General features: G+C 34.0%; 2 protein-coding genes across 2 annotated transcripts in view; one reads left to right on the top strand and one right to left on the bottom strand.

Annotated features, from left to right (window-relative positions):
• The window catches only part of chinmo (Chronologically inappropriate morphogenesis), a 177,331-nt gene extending 170,628 nt beyond the window's left edge, over positions 1-6,703 (bottom strand). The window contains exon 1 of the mRNA XM_088228233.1: positions 6,628-6,703. The gene's annotated coding sequence lies outside the window, so the exon portion shown is untranslated. The remainder of the gene's footprint in view (positions 1-6,627) is intronic.
• A 1,533-nt stretch (positions 6,704-8,236) lies between these two features.
• Positions 8,237-15,808, top strand: RFeSP (Rieske iron-sulfur protein). Its single transcript, XM_088228235.1, has 4 exons — positions 8,237-8,625; positions 8,747-8,893; positions 12,136-12,313; positions 15,305-15,808. The coding sequence occupies exons 1-4, from the start codon at positions 8,418-8,420 to the stop codon at positions 15,588-15,590; spliced, it is 819 nt and encodes a 272-aa protein (XP_088084361.1). The 5' UTR covers positions 8,237-8,417; the 3' UTR covers positions 15,591-15,808.
• The last annotated feature ends 1,194 nt before the right edge of the window (positions 15,809-17,002 follow it).

Here is a 17,002-nt window from a genome sequence, read left to right as displayed (position 1 = left end):
GTTTCTCCGTCGTCAATGAATCAGAAGTATCGCGCATTCTGCTTTCTATCAAAACTAAATCCTTCGGCAGCGATGAATTGAGTTTGTCGATAATTCATATGACTTTGCCTTTTACTTTATCTATTATTACTCATATTATTAATTTTTCCCTCACATCTGGTTACTTTCCAACCCAATGGAAATCGGCTTTCGTTATTCCACTTCCTAAAAATGGCTCCCCAGCATCCAAAAAAGATTATAGACCCATCTCCATTTTGCCTATCTTTTCCAAAGTTATTGAACGAATAGCTTACAAACAAATTAACTGTTATCTGACACTTCATAATCAACTTGATCCTCTGCAATCTGGTTTTCGGGCTGGACACAGCACTACTACCGTCTTAGTTAAAATAACTGACGACATTAGACAAGCAATGAATGATAAACGTCTAACGCTTTTGGTCCTACTTGATTTTAGTAGTGCTTTTAATTCTGTTGATTTTGACCTGCTTCTCGCTAGACTTAAGTCCTTAAATCTATCTTCATCCGTGATAAATTGGTTTTCAACATATTTACGTGGCCGTCGTCAATGCGTTAAAATGGCAGATGTCTTTTCAGATTGGATTGATCTTACCGCCGGTGTGCCACAAGGGGGGGTACTTTCTCCACTTTTATTTTCCCTTTTTATCAATCCAATAACAAAAAACCTCCCCTGTTTGTACCATTTATATGCCGATGATTTGCAATTGTATATTCATTTCGAGCCCGTCGACATTGTTGAAACACATAGAGTAATGTCACTTGCACTCGACCATATCACTTTATGGACAAAAAAACATGGACTTCTCATAAATCCAACAAAAACCCAAATTGTACTTGTTGGTAGTAAACAAATGTATTCAAAAGTGAATTTTTCCACACTTCCTCTTTTCAAAATAGATGGTACAGAAATTCCATTCATGACTTCAGTCAAAAACTTAGGTATTATCATTCATAAGCATTTAGAGTGGCACGATCAGGTTAACGAAGTTAGTCGTAAACTTTATAGCAGTTTGCACTCACTTAAAAGATTACAGAATTTCTTGCCAATTAATGTTAAGCAAACATTAGTCCAGAGCTTACTTCTTCCACTCCTTGACTACGCGGATGTATGTTATCCAGATGCTAACTCTGAATTGCTTGATAAGTTAGAGCGATTGCAGAATATTTGTATTCGTTATATCTTTAATCTTCGCAAATTTGACCACATAACCGAGTATCGCACGCAACTACACTGGCTCAGTATCAGGCATAGAAGAAACATTCACATTCTATCACTTCTTCACAATATTTTAAATAATCCCACTTCGCCTGTTTATCTGAGAGAGCTCATCCAACCTCTTTCACAACACGGACTATCTCTTCGTTCTAGTAACGAGAGAACCCTTTTAATACCCTGTCATCGCTCTAATTTTTTTTGCCTCCTCTTTCACAGTAGTAGCCGCTCGATTGTGGAATAATCTACCAACTAATGTTAGAGACGCCCCTTCTTTATTTACATTTAAGTCGAGATTGAAATGTCACTATCTAAATATTTGAATTGTTCCTTTATCCTTCTTCTTTCCTTCCCATCCCCTCTCCTCTCTTCATAGTAAAGTGTTATTTTTTTTTTATACATATATTTATTTTTGTTAATCTTTGCTTTTAATTTTTGTATAAAATTGTAAGATTCAATATGTCCATGTATTTATAATTTTCTCAAACTGAACGGTTTGGGTAGGTAGGAAGAAATTGCCTTAAGGCAATATGCTCGCCCTTATATGTATATTTATTGTATATGTATATAAAGTGTCAATAAATAAAATAAAAACATTTGATGTTAAGTATTCAATATCCAGAACCAAACGACCAAGATATTTTGGTACAAGGCACAAAAATAAAAGCACAGGAAAAATTATATAAATCCCGCATGCCTATAACAAAGGCAAAGTATGATGATTTGGTCAAATGTTCCAATCATGTTAGACCCCAAAGATATAGGGCTGAATTTAAAGTTATTCAAAACGAAGGCCATTTTCAAGAGAAGTGTACAGTGTGGGTTTTGTCTAAGGGAAGAGAACATTGCAGGAGACTGCTGCGAGACATTGCATAGATGTATATATGGTACTATTAAGAGTGTTGTCCAGATGTTGATTGAAATTTATGTAATATTTTTTACTTGTAGTATTCTTTAATATTATGCATACTTCCACTTTCTATTTTGTTGTATCCCAACTCAACACGAGGCTCTTGGCCTCATCGAGTTAGGGATATATTATAATTTTTTTGTGATATGTGTATTTATATGAATAAATAAATAAATAATAATATATAAAAAATGAAAAATATCAATGAAAAGGACACTTATGGAATCGAAGATTGTGGATGTTTCTGCACAATAAGAAAGTTTTATTATGTAAATATTTAAACCACACACAGGAGGCTCTTGGTTTCCCCGGAGCCCATCTCATCTGTGTGAATGCTGTGTGGAGAATATGTATTTTTGCTAGCAGGTTTTTAAAAACCTATACATATTTTGTTTATTACTGATACATTCCATCAAAAAAAATTGTTTAAAAATAATAAATGAAACTCGATATCTTGATAATCAGAAGAGATTGTGTAGTAACAAACAAGAAACTAAAGTCAACCTAATAGGTAATACAAGTACAACATATAATTAGTTTTCGCCTGTATTCAATACCAAGCTACGAGGAACCCGTATGATAAATAAATAAAGCATAATTTGGAAAAAAAAATCCTAAAGAAGTTAGTTATTATTATTATTCGTTAAAGGCAGGCGGTCTTTGCTGATGCGCCTATATCTCCTGTACTGCTTGAAATTTATATTCAAACAAGTGCCATATTTTGCTATTTGCTATTTGCAACCATAAGAAGCTAAGCATTGGTATTTACTAAGAAAATCGCTATTTATATATTGTCAAAAACAAGAAATATCATATATTTTAAATATTCGCTTTGTTCCTTACAACATTTTTGATTTCCGACAACGATAACTTTACTTTAGTTTATCATCTTTTGCTTTTATAGATATTTGTTTTGTTGATCTTTGCACCCCTTTGTTTTTTTATATTTGTTTCAAACATTCAGAAAATAATAATAAATGGTAGAACATTTATGAAAGTTGAATGAAAGAATAAAGAGATTCGTATTCATTGAAATAATGTACGTATAAATTGATAAAAGGTTCGAAAGACGAGTTCAATTGATGTCATTTTTAAAGATTAATATTTTTTACGTTCAATCTTTTTGCAAAACTTATTTTTGTGAGAGTGAAAATGTAGAGAAAACAAAATCTGTATATTAATATTGGTATGGCGTTGTATCCTTTCTAACTCTGCTTACGGAAAACGGGATAATGGTATGTTGTTGTTTAACCCCTTTCTTGGCAATAATCCTATAGGACAGCGATTCCCAATTTTTTATAGCTATGGTACCCTAATAATTAGGGTTCCAATTATTGGTCTACCTTTTTTCGCAAAACCCCACCATCTCGACGATAAAAAAGTAAATTGACAAAAATTATATTTTTAAGACCCATGACACCTTATTGTTTGCATAATGTAATGTTCTATTTGAAAATAAAGACTATAATTTTAATTTAAAATCTTTACTTATAATAGCACTAAAATTAGGTTGTTTAATGCCCGACAATTGAATATGGAGATTTAGAGCGGCATCCAGTTCTGAACTTGTTTTTAGCGCCGCGCTGGCGCGGCGTCGACTGCCTGTTTTCTACCATAATACGCCCTCACTCTCGGAACCCCAGGGTTCCGCGGATACCTTTTAGGAACCGCTGATATAGGATACATATTATGATCTATTTTTTTTCTTATGAACTCTAATACGAGTAAAACAGCATTCAGTTAAAACTGCTTTACCATATTTTTCATTCTTAACTGCATTGCCACAATTAATATTTAACTTTGATTATAACAAAAAAAAATATTCGGGATTCTGAAACCTTTTCAACCATCAAATGTTTAAAAAAAATTTTTCGTTTTGCCAAGCCAACTTGGTGCTACGGGAAATTGGAAATAAAAAATGTTTTCTTACACGCGGTAAAAATTAGAGCATTTGTACAGCTAAGTTTCTAGAAAATCTATTTAAAAAATAATAAAAATGGTTTTCTTTTAAATTAACTACTTTGAATGACGTCATGACGTCACGAGTTCTTGTGAATCAACCAATGATAGAGTGTTGTGATAGATAGGTTTACGGGAAGCCAATTCACCAATCAACAGAACACACCGTACAGAACTTGTGTGGTCACAGGCGGAGTAATTTCAAAATTACAAAACTTTGTTCTCTTTCTTCTCGTGGCGCTTTTAATATAATAATATAAATACATTTAAAATCCGTAAGGGTTGATCAATATTTTTTTTTAATTGACTTAGTTTGATGGTCTATGAACAAATATATATTTTTAAAAACCACTGAATTTCCTCATTACTTGTGGTTTTTGTTGCATAATCGATACCGTGGGACCTAATACCTAATTGTATTCTCTAACCCTTTATGGCGAATAATTCAGTATTTTGATAGCGGTGGTAAAATACATATTCATATGCCACGGGCAGGGGAGAGGGTGTAGGCAGTGAGCAGAATACATAATTCAGGCAGCGGAATCAGCGTCAGTCAACCCTCTCGTACGCAAATTCAATAATGCTAAATGGAATGCGCTTCAGAGGAGCTTTGATGTTCGGGATTGGGAAGGGAGGGTGGATGTTACCCGAGGATGCACAAACATGATCACAGGGTTGGTGGGGGCGGGGGTGGCGGACGGAGGCAGGGAGTGGGGGGCACGATCATTAATGCTGTTTGTATGCCGGTAGCTCGCATTCTAGTGAAGCCAAACTCTGCAAAATGAACAAATTTCTAAGTCTTCTCAGGTGTGCAATTTTCCTGCGCAGATTGGCTGTCATTTTAGATCAATAAATAGATACATTATAAATATACCCTTACTTTGCTATGGTAAAATTGGAGAATTGATTCAGTTTAATTGTGATTTCCGAACATACATTTTTCTATACACCATTATATTTAAAAGTAAAATAAAATTACGAGTTTAGATAAACAACAAAAAAACATGTTGATGTTTATTAACATTAGTCACTGGATTATTAAATTTGCCTACAGGTTTCGATACAAAAATTAAAAATAAATTACACTAACAGAAAAAAGTGGACGATTAATATCGTATTCTAATAATAATAACATCATTGTAATTATTTATATTTCATCGTAGCTGACACCTGAAGCGAAAAATAACCTACAATTAGATATAACTATCAATTATAAACTAATTAAACAGGTGCAAATACCGAATACATCACATGATTAAAATAATTTTCCTGTCAATTTTTTCATCGAGTTTTTACGAATAGTTTCTTTTATCGGGTGTGCTGGTGTGGATTATTCTAGAATCTGAATCAATTTAAATCGTTTATAAATCATCCTCTCCACTTCATACTACCCTTTCGGTCCATCTTTGGTCCTAATCTGGCAAACTATCCCGCAAATGACCATTTAATCTTTCCCGTTATCCCGACCCAACAAAGCGCAGAATGTATGACCGATGTGTACTTCCAGTATTGACAAATGGAGCGGAAACACACTCACCAAATCGACTATAAGGAAGCTCCAGGTAGCACAGAGAAAACATGAACGAGCCATGCTACATATAAAACTCTCTAACCTGAGAAGAAACACCGAGATACGTAAAGTTTACTTTGATATTAACAAAACGATGATAATAAGGTTCTAACTAGAATCAAACAGGTTAAATAAGTACATATACTACCAACTTATTAAAAAAAATTGAAGCATTAACAAATATGTGTAAATACATATATAAAGGTGGGTACCAAAAATTATCTCGTTTTAAAATAATTATAATCTAAGAGAAATCTATTTCATGAAAAATATAGAGAGTAGGTACGATCACGTCGAACGATGTTTGAATTTTGACAAACTTCCGCCTATTGCAACGCCTGACATACTTTTAAACCATTTTATGCATTTCTCGAGTAGAACGATGCAATACAACTTTCTATTAATTTTGCTGCGAACGTTGACAAAATAATTGTATTCCCAATTCTGAGATCCGTACTGGAATGTCTTACATACATAGCTTGTCATCATTTATGTATAACATAACCCTCAAGTCAGTATCAATCAACTATGAATAAAGCACGCACAGCTTATATTTGGTAACGAGTAACAACAATCAATCAATATCTATCAGGTAGATTGCGGAGCATGTGTACTGTGCGTAGTAAACAGCATAAAATTGCAACAGATTGTCACTTTTTTACTGAAACGTCAGTCGTTTTCTAAGAATAGTTTCACTGTCGGCACTGTTTAATTTGGGAAAAGCGTAAGGATAAGTTGTCAAAACTTTCCCGGAAGTGAATTTCAGGAAAGCAAAAAACGTCAAAATATCCGTATTGCAACCATCTTGTCAAGGTAAATCGCAGCTGATGCACTGATACGGAAAAGCCATCAAAAGTGAAAATTATGACATATCCATCAAATTTAAACTTTATTTATGCATCAAAGTAACTCTATTGTAGTGGAAATTAAAAGTTTTAATCGAAAATAACTTACCTTAAATAGGCTCTGACTCGAATTTGAAAACACTTCGCTTTTCCAACCAATCCCTGAAATATGTTTTTTTTACTCTATTCATTTTAGGGTTGCCAACCTAAAAATATTATAAAAGCTCACTTAACTAAAAAGCGGGGTTAGAAGTGAAGAAAATGAATTTTACTTTTTTTTTTTTTAATTGCTCAGTGAATAAAATTACTGTTGATGTTTTCAATTTCACGTGGATTCCGGAAATCGCGTACATCAATATCAAAAGTTTAAATAATAATTTACTTTTGTTTTATAATAATTTTTCAATCACAATCAACGGACTTATCGTTATGATTATAAAATAGCGGCACATGTAATTTTTTTGAACTTTACATAACAACGGTTCCATTGTTTTTTTACACTTTCTGTAATAATTTGATTAGCACAAAAGCAAATCATTTGATACTTGGGTTAGTTATTCAAAAAAAATTCCCAACCTGATACACGAAGCCTTTACAAAACCTTTTCAAGATCAAATATAAAAGCAAGTCAATGCCACAGTTTTGAACATCCATCGTTGTTCTACGACCATGGCTATGTATAATAAAATAATATTAATGTTTAGATCATGATTTCGAGCGATTTCTTTTTATTTAAAAAAAATAATTAAATGTTTTGAAAAAGCAGATTGTATTAACTTTACTGTTGTAGACCGTATATTTATACGTGCACATTCTAAGTGTATTCTCTTTATTTAATTTTCTTTATTTTTTTCATCTTATAAGCTTTTTTTCTAAATCGTGTTTTTGGTGAAATATAATTTGTATTTGAGTTCAGTTTTGTGTGTTTTTAGAAACATCGTCATTTAGCTGTTTATAACATATTATGAATGTATGGCACTAATAAGATGATACAAATAACAAGTAATTGCTAATTGATATTTATTTTTTTAAAACAGTTCGTCATTTTATTTGGAGTTGCTAGAAGAAGAAAAAAAATTTATCGCAGTAGAACAGGTATCACTTTAATGTTCAATTTGATGTTTTTCGTATTTGCTAGTTTATATTATTTATTTGTACCTGAAGATACCTTAAGCGTAAAACTGGTCATCTAACCTTCATGTAACAAAAATAGTCAAGATACGCTGCGATTGGTGTGCCAATACAGTGAATTATTCACCATTAGATGTGGAAAAAGAACGTTGATGATGATGATTCATTTACTTTACATGCCCAATTATAGTGGTACAACACAAAACAGACAGGCCAAAGAAAAATCATATTTGATTACTGCGATCTCACTAAAAATCGAATTTGAAACCCTCAATACGTGAGGCAAGCGTTTTACTTGTTACGCCATGTTATTTAAAAACATTATCTTCTTAATGATAATGGTTTTAGTATTACTTTATTTCTTATTATGTTTCAGTTTTATTTCATAGTTTACGTTTGTTTTAGTTATAAGTATTTACATAAGAATAAAAATATTGTTTTTATTACCCTTTATTCAATCATTTATTTGTATAAGAAGGTAACAAACACATTACTCTCATTTCTAGTATTAGTCATTTCTTATGAGGTACCAAAAAAAAAACCCAAAAACTATTACGGAAAGTAACTAATTTTATGTAAGTAAGTACACGTTGTTTTTTGTACATTTTTATTGTAGAAATATCTATGAATAAGATAAACGTCAAATATATTTCTTAGTAGCAACACAGGTACCTTGTTGAAAATTTTCTGTCTTAGAATCCTGGCGTTTTATTGCGCGGTCTGAGTTCCTGTCTTCTATAGTTTAGGCAGAATAAAATACGCGTCAAGATGATTAATGTCGTAACGAAAGCCGGAACACTATCACCTTTTATTAAAGCCACGTCCCAAGCCGTGGCTTCGGGGCTCAGGCCAACCGCGGTAGCTGTTGTTGCCCCTGAAAAAATTGTGGTTGGACCGCAGACACGAACCACGACCACCCAATCATTAGGCGATGCTCTGCCACCATCTCGTCTGAGGATCAAGTCTGGGCCTGGAGGTTTTTATTTGCAATAATTTATTTATTTAGTTACCCCACATATCGATTCATTCGAGCTAGACTTAACATTACATAACATTGCCATTTAATGTTAGTCATTTTGTTTTGCGTTTGATTTTAGTGAATACTCAATCGGTTCGCTATGCTCACACCGATGTTACCGTGCCTGACTTTTCTCACTATCGCCGCCCTTCTGTATCCAGCCCTAATGTGAGCAGTAATGACTCGGATGATGCACGTAAAGCTTTCACCTACTTGATTGCTGGAAGTAAGTCAACTTATTTACAATGCCTAGTTTATCCGTACAACTGACGTACTTGACAGTACTCCAAAAATACTATTTGGCAAGCAATGTGCCATTATAAGACATGCACAGTCAAAATGTTGTCTCTTGATTGAATCCCACCTGAATAAACTTATTGTAACTCTTCATGGACTTCATCTTAAAGAAGTCAATTCGACTAGATCGAGGAATATCCATCTCCTCCCGAATACTCTGCTTCCTAGAATATGTTGATGATGCGGTTATAATTGACGATTCAGTCAGGGGTCTTCAGGCCAGTATAGATATAGATAGCCTAATTAGGAACTCCACGTGCGTGTGTTTAAAAATCAATATTGCAAAAACCCATGTACTGTGTGATGCTTCATATCTCGATGCTCAAAATCCCCTGACTGTCAAACCAAGTCATCAATAGGGTCGAAAGTTAAAAATGCCTGGGAGTGTATGTCATGGAAAATGCCAGCTTTCTAAAAGAACTGAGAGCGCGGCTAGGAATAGCAGATGCCACATTCAACAGTATGAAGTATGTCTGGAGATCGGATATGTACTCAGTGAAAACCAAATGCCGCCTATATAACGCCTGCATAACACCTATTCTCCTCTGCAGATGCGAATCGTGATACCTCACTACTGCCCAAAACAGCAAAATTCTTAGTTTTGAGATTTGGTGTCTCAGAAGAATCTTGGGTGTGCGGTGGTTTGACTTTGTAAGGAACAAAGTAATAAAAGAATGGTCGCTGCAAACTCCGGTGACAACTGTCATCAAGCGGAGGCGATACAGTAGGCTTGGCCATGTTCTGTGAATTCCTCCTGAAAGCCTTAACCACGCTTGCCTACTTTACAAGGCATCAGGTTCTCAACGTCCTTGACGTCCACTGCTTACTGTTCGTCGGCAGTTCGTATCAGAACTACGGGACGTGAACCTGACTTGGGAGGATGCACAAGAGCTGGCAGCCTACAGAGATGTTTGGAGGATCTTTGTGGACACCATATGCTCCAACTAGAGAGCGGACATGGAATGATGATTACTTTCTTCTTTCATTTCTTTCCCATATAAATTGTCATAAAACTTATGGTTTATAGGAATTAATAGTACCTATTTTAACATAATTTTTATGAGTGACTTGATTTGACCAAACTGGCATATATAATTATATGGCATTGTATCTTCGCAAATGGGACAAATGTTATGCTCCGAAAACGAGGAAGACCGTGAAAGACAAGGCAGGACTAAATCCAACAAATACTTTTAAATAGACATGTCACAGTTGGAATAATCAGCGTGCGTTCGTGAAAAAATGTAGAGGAAGCGGAATCTGTATGCAAAGAAGGAGTGGTGTAGCGTTATACTCCGCCTACCCTTAAGGGAAACCACATAGTGGTTGGTTGTTGGATCTGTGTCACATCCAACTTAGTAATACTTTCGAGTGGTCGGAGTCCATTCTTTCATTAACACCCAACACAAACCACAAGTTAAATTTGGCTTTAATCTATAATTCAATCATATAGTTTTTCAACAGTGTTTTGAGTTTTTCCAAATTATTGTAGACATGAACTGGATTCAACCTCCTAGGGAGCTGTTAATATTAACATATTACAACAGAGGTGGAGAATATTTGCTAGAGATGAACAGCAAAAATGTGGGTGAAACAATTCAATCAGATGAATCTCACCCACATCAATAAAGGTTTCAGCTCTTCAACTTCACAAATATCAACAGATGAAATAATTGAAGGAATATAGATGTTCATATATAGGCAGAATGGTGAATGTTACTCAATGTGTAGAGTGGTCACTTAAGCCAGCCAATGACAGGTTATAAGCCCTGTATATGCCTAGACTTCTAAATTCCCTTTTCTAAAATGTTCTCCATCTCTGTTGTAATATGTAAATATTATTTTTATTGAAAAATTTAACCAAGATGAAGAACTGTTTTGTATGGAATATAGAGTCTAGGTACACACGATATCAATGGTGGATAATATTACCTTCAAACTTTAGTCCTTAGATGTTGATTGCCTTTACTTTACTTTAGATACTGATGATACTTTTGTTGGTTGTTATGTTGTGTATTATTTGTCTTTCTTGCTGATGCTTAGACAGCATAGTTGCGTCCATCATCTGGGCACTGCGATGAGGCTAACAAGATATGGCAGAGTTAATCAGAATATCATTGACAGGCGCCGTGGCGCAGTCAATGTTATTGCTAACAAGCATCGCGAGTTTGATTCTCGCCATTTGAAAGAAAAAATCCAATGAAGATATTTTTTCAATTGTTCTGGGTGTTGTGGTGTATTTTTCATAACTTCCTTCCATATCCTCTCTTCCTCGCCTGCTGACGAGCCTCTTTAACTGAAGTTTAGCAGGTTATTCATTTTAATGCTCTCCCACAATCACTGCAAAACAGTTTCACATTTCTTGATAATCATCAGCATGGTATAACTGTTTGTCCAGTCAAATTAGACGAATTGAGGGGAAAAATCCCAGAGTTTTGGAAATGGTCTTAAATGCTTTCTTTAGACTTGGGTAAATGTGTGTTGAAAATCCCCGATAGTTGGTGGTGAGCTCGAGAAGAGGGGAGGGTTTCAAGTTACCATTTTTAGTTTTTCGCATAAATCTCAGAAACTATCACTCCTACCGAAACATATTTCTAATTCAAAATTGAAGGTGATACAATTTCCTACAAAAATTATTCTTTACATTTTTGTCCTAGGATATTTGGTTGCCGAGCTATGAACTTCTAAAGTTTGGATGCTAAGGCAAATTGCATGCACCGTTGGGGACTTTGACACACATCAACCCAAGTCTAAAGGAAGCGTTCAAGACCATTTCCAAAACTCTAGGATTTTTTTCCATCAATTACCCTTTTTTGTCTAATTTGACTGGACTATGTACTTAGTTTTTACTTATTTTAATTTAATAAAAAACACCGCTATCTAAAAATAAAATTGTGGGTATTTTCACTCTTCTTACAAGATGCAAAATTGAGTATTTCGAGGCTCTCAAAATATAGTCAACTCGTATTCAATCGACTAATGTCGCATGCGAGATTCAAGAATTCTGTCACTCACCATTTTTCACAAGTTACACGTGATCATAAAAATGAGAGTGAATGCAATATAAACCCCAAGATCATCTTCATTCTTTATTATTCTCTTAAAATTTTACCCAGTTACATTTTTTGTTTCAATGTGAGAATCTGTGTCTAATTATTTATTATATTCTAGGTAGTGCTATTGGTGGAGTATATACTGCCAAATCTTTAGTTCATGCTTTGGTAAAGTCAATGGCAGCTTCTGCTGATGTTCTGGCTTTGGCTAAAATTGAAATAAAGCTTGCAGACATTCCCGAAGGAAAATCTGTAACATTCAAGTGGAGAGGAAAGCCACTGTTCATCAGACATAGGTATGTTTTTAAAAAAGAAGCACTGTTTATATATTTTTTATTTGGGGTGTTCGTTTTTGTGATTTGAATTGTGGAGGATGCAGATTTTAGGTATTGACATTCACAGATTCGGATGTGGACTCAGATATTTTGAAGAACAATAAACAAAAGAAGTACTAACAATTTGCAAAGAAAATTATATTTTAGTACGTTTTTAGTTTTAACAAAATAAGGTAGAGTCAGAAAATTACATTTTGTGCAGGTAAATATGTAATATAAATATACCTAACTATCTGCCAAATAAAATAAAAAAAGTATTATATATATATATGTAATTTTGTTGTTGTCCAACTTTAATACGGCCATCTTTCAAAAAATAGCATCAAACGTCATAGAAATAGTAAGCGAATGATCTGTGGATGCGGAGCTCCATTAAAACTCCGATTCGAACTATAACTAGTGAAGAACCATTTAGACAAAAAATGTATCGAGGCTTAACTGACAGAATGCATCAAGTCAACAGTGTTTAAATATTAAAAATATTTTTTAATATAGGTGCAAGATGTTGATTTCAAATTTTATGCCTGGAATAAAGATTACTCTTTCAAAGCTTTGAAATAAATTAAATAAAAGAAAATTGTGAATGAAATAATGCGTTGAAAAAAATATAAAAGATTTTAATGCGATTATTTCGGAACTTGTTTTAACCCAATCCCAGCAGGAACTATCTTTAGACAGTCTGAAAATTCGTGCTGCAACTGTCTTAAGACATTTTCGACTTTACAGGCTGATACTTGATAAGTGCACGATAGATGGTCAAAAAGTTTCTATCGAAATATTCCCTGAACATTTGTTGATGAGTGACATCTCTGAATAACTCCTAGGATTATAATATAAAAGATTTCAATCAGAGCGGGCGAAAAAATGACCCAACAGTTTTAAAATTCTAACTCAGCAATGACCTCGAGCCGTATCTCGAGTGTCGTTTTCGTTATCTCTATAGAAGTGTGCGTTGATCGTGTTATTGAATACCTTGTGTTACTCTTGTACTGAAAAGATGTAAGAATTGTATTTGAAAATAATAACATCTTTAAATAATAACTACTCTATTAATTACATTAAAAACATCATTTTGCTTCTTCGTGTTTTATTTTTCTAAAAAAAATCTTATCTCAATATTTCAAACCGATGTTAAAGTAATGAGCAGATTTATGAGGGACAGATTTTAAAGTAAGCGAGAAAAGTCTTTCATGTTGAAAACGATATTCGAAATATTTTTGTTTCCATATATGCCACGGAAAACTCTGATATTAACTGACGATAAATTCACTTTTATTATTTTATATGTAGAATCTTAAAATCATAAGTATAGGTTAACAAATTACAACAGGGATGGAGAATACCTTAAATAAGGTAATGTAAATTAGACTAGACTAGCCTAGACTTCCATATTCCCTTATTTAAGGTATTCTCCATCCCTGTTGTAATTTGTTAATCTTAATGACTCCCGAGGGGATGAAATCCAGTCTTTTGTCTACGAACATTTGGACAAACTCAAATATTGTAATAAGTATAGGTATTTTTATTTTAACAATAAAAATAACATAAATATGAGTTTTGCTTCTCACGCATCTTGAAATTTGAACCGATGCGACGTTAAAAAAATAAATAAATAAAAATTAAGACATAATATTTGGCGAATTTTGAACAAACAATAATTTTGTTTGTTGAGTTATATTATAAGCAAATGCGTTCAATATATAATCTTCGAACAATCATGAGTGAGTACCTGTAGTATAATGCTAGCGCTCTGTTCACAAATCGGTTTGAACACTTTTGTTTGAATAATTATTGATGTAATTTCTTTGTTTACAAACAAAAACTTATTTGAATATTGATTTGGGAAGATAACTAAATGATAAATTATACGGATAAATGCCTTTTTTTCTTATAACTAGACGATTTAAAAATCTCATCCGTGATTTTTAGCGCTTGAAAATATGCCGCTGCGTACGGGTGTCGACAAACGTAATCTTTGCTTAGCGGTGAAAGAGTTAATGACTTAGAACATTCTGTCAGCAAAGCCTCGATACTATTATGTTGGAACAACTTATCCTTGTGTATTTCCGTTGATAAATAGATAAAAATACATATGTGGCTTATGGGTGCTTTATATCTCATGTTAAATTTTTAAAATACTATTAATCTGTTTTATGGTGTATAAAACAATATCCTTAATTTTTTAAATTAAAATAAAACAGCTTTTTTTAACCACTATCTCGACGAGGAAGCGTGTGTAGCTTCAAAACCATCAGTAGAAAATAAAAATAAAATAAGTGGTCAAAAACAAAGTTGTTTTATTTTAATGGATAACCACAAAGTGCAAGCTTCAAATATTAATTTCCTTACCTTTAACCATTGTGAGACATACTCAAATTAACTCATGAGACACTCATCTAAGACAAACGATTGTATTATTTGTGGGTTGATAGGAAAACTTCCATTGGTTTAGTGCAAAAAAAAACATACCCATTAATTAACTGGCCAATTACATTTATTAAATAACCGTTATTTAGAGATATCCACTATTCTACGCACCCTTTTTTGTGCTCTGAAATATTTCACTGTGACTGGACTGACTCCTTAAGCCTACGACTGATCACCTTAACTTCCTGTAACAGATGATTGAGATACGCTGCATATAATTTAATAATGCACTTCCCTATGCACCATTCGGTGTGGATAGGGTTTGTTCCACTTTTATCGATAGTGAATGACATTTTTTCATAAAATTCTTTGGGTCATTTTTTCTCTAGTATCTATATGAATAATTTTAGTTTCTTAATTGCATTAAAAAAAAAAAAAATACCCGAAATATTGACCTATATATGGATGCGTAATCCTTTTATTAAATAAATTATACGGAACAATTATCCAAATGCTAAAATGGTATGTGATTAGTTTGTGTTCCAGCACACACTCATATTTGATGTTTATACAATGCATTTTTAGGACCCCTGAAGAAATATCTACTGAGCAAGCAGTCCCAGTGTCAGAACTGCGTGATCCTGAACCGGATTCCGTACGAGTTAAGGAGCCCGAGTGGCTCGTGGTTATTGGAGTGTGCACTCACTTAGGCTGCGTGCCAATCGCTAACGCTGGTGAGTTTGGTGGATACTACTGCCCCTGCCACGGCAGCCATTACGACGCTTCTGGAAGAATAAGAAAGGGCCCTGCACCCCTAAACTTAGAGGTCCCGCCTTACGAAGTGACCCCTGAAATGATCACAGTAGGTTAAATACTGTCTGCGACATAGAAACAATGTTATTTATATGTTAAATAATTTTAATATTGATCAATCTTTTACGACTTCAATTTAACTCCAACTCTGTTGCGTTTGGAGCCTTCAAAAATATGATAGTAGCTTATTAGGTAAGCATTCTGTAGGCAATGTCTGTTCCGTGTGTCTAAATTTCAAATTCATCAATATTAAAAATGTACAGATTAAATTATTAATGTTTTGTTTTATTTCCTTTTATTGTTGAAATCTGTACGTGTTTCAAGGTACCTATGTATATTATTAAACTAAATATAATGTTACTATGGAAACCCTGATGAGATAGCAACTCTAATATACCCGACCGCTGAAGTGGCAGCACTGTGGCCCTGCGAGCCGCCATCTTGTCCCGCTAGATGCCGCAACTGGGAGGTTGTTGTAATGAGTCTACTGAGATTTTTTATCACTCGGAATTGTATTAAACCGCAAGTTTTATTAAATACCATAATAACCTTTTTACAATAATGTTAAAATATTGTACTGAATTAAATTGTTTTTCGAAAGAATATGCGTATATTACTTTTGCCATGGAAAATTACATACAGTAAAACTTCGTTTGTATGTTCCTCGTTTAGTGTTTTCCTCAGTTAAACACTTTTTTTCCACTGCTTCCTTGAAAAACGTAAAACAGGGGTTTTACTGTACTTAGTTGGTGAAGAAGAAATTTATATTGGTAAATTTATTTGAGGGAGACGTCAATGTAAAATATTCCCAACTTTTAAATGAAAGGTTTGACCATATTATGCCTTGTCAGTGTCCACTAACTATTATGGTTTACCCTTTGTCTAGTATTTCAAATTTTTTGCGCCCATCCACTGTATCCAGGGTTGGCGTAGAATATAGTAAAGTTCGTCTCTCCAACTGTAGCTGAAAATTAAAAAATATATTATAAAACTAATGTTCAAAAAACATGTTGTTCGTGTTTATAAGGCATCAATGTGTAGACATGTTTTAGACTGCCAGTAATCTGTCATTTTTATACAGGCGGCTACCAAGCGGGTAGCGTGAATTGGAAACAAGTGACTGGTTGTCGCATGGTTAATGACCGCTTTGCGCATGTATGTGTCTACTTTGGCTGCCTTAAACTTGTCTGTCCCGTGTTGTGCCCACTAATGTAGTGTATAATACAGTATTACATACTTACAAGGGGCGTTCAATATATTCTCAGTATTGATATGAAAGAGTGCAACTATGAATGAATAGTTAATTAGGCGATTAGGGGTTCCATCGTGGATGGCTGTTAGGCCTGCACTGAACGTCGCAGCGAGTTTTACTAAGGCGGGATCTAGTGTGGGGGAACCAGCGCACATAGCAGTGTTGCCGGATTTCGTCTAGCATTTTGCGCGGTGAGTTTACAGCGTTGAGAACCTTAT

Source organism: Micrasema longulum, unplaced genomic scaffold (assembly GCF_059751315.1).
Source record: "Micrasema longulum isolate JH-2025_06_02 unplaced genomic scaffold, ASM5975131v1 h1tg000571l, whole genome shotgun sequence".
NCBI lineage: Eukaryota > Metazoa > Arthropoda > Insecta > Trichoptera > Brachycentridae > Micrasema > Micrasema longulum.
Note: the sequence above shows the minus strand (reverse complement) of the source record. Positions and strands in the feature narration are given on the sequence as shown.

What these genes read in the sequence shown, in the direction of transcription:
- RFeSP (XM_088228235.1), top strand. Translation starts at nt 8,418, where the DNA reads ATGATTAATGTCGTAACGAAAGCCGGAACACTATCACCTTTTATTAAA. An exon ending in CACCTACTTGATTGCTGGAA is followed by an intron (nt 8,894 to 12,135) that starts GTAAGTCAACTT and finishes ATTATATTCTAG; the next exon opens with GTAGTGCTATTGGTGGAGTA. An exon ending in CCACTGTTCATCAGACATAG is followed by an intron (nt 12,314 to 15,304) that starts GTATGTTTTTAA and finishes ATGCATTTTTAG; the next exon opens with GACCCCTGAAGAAATATCTA.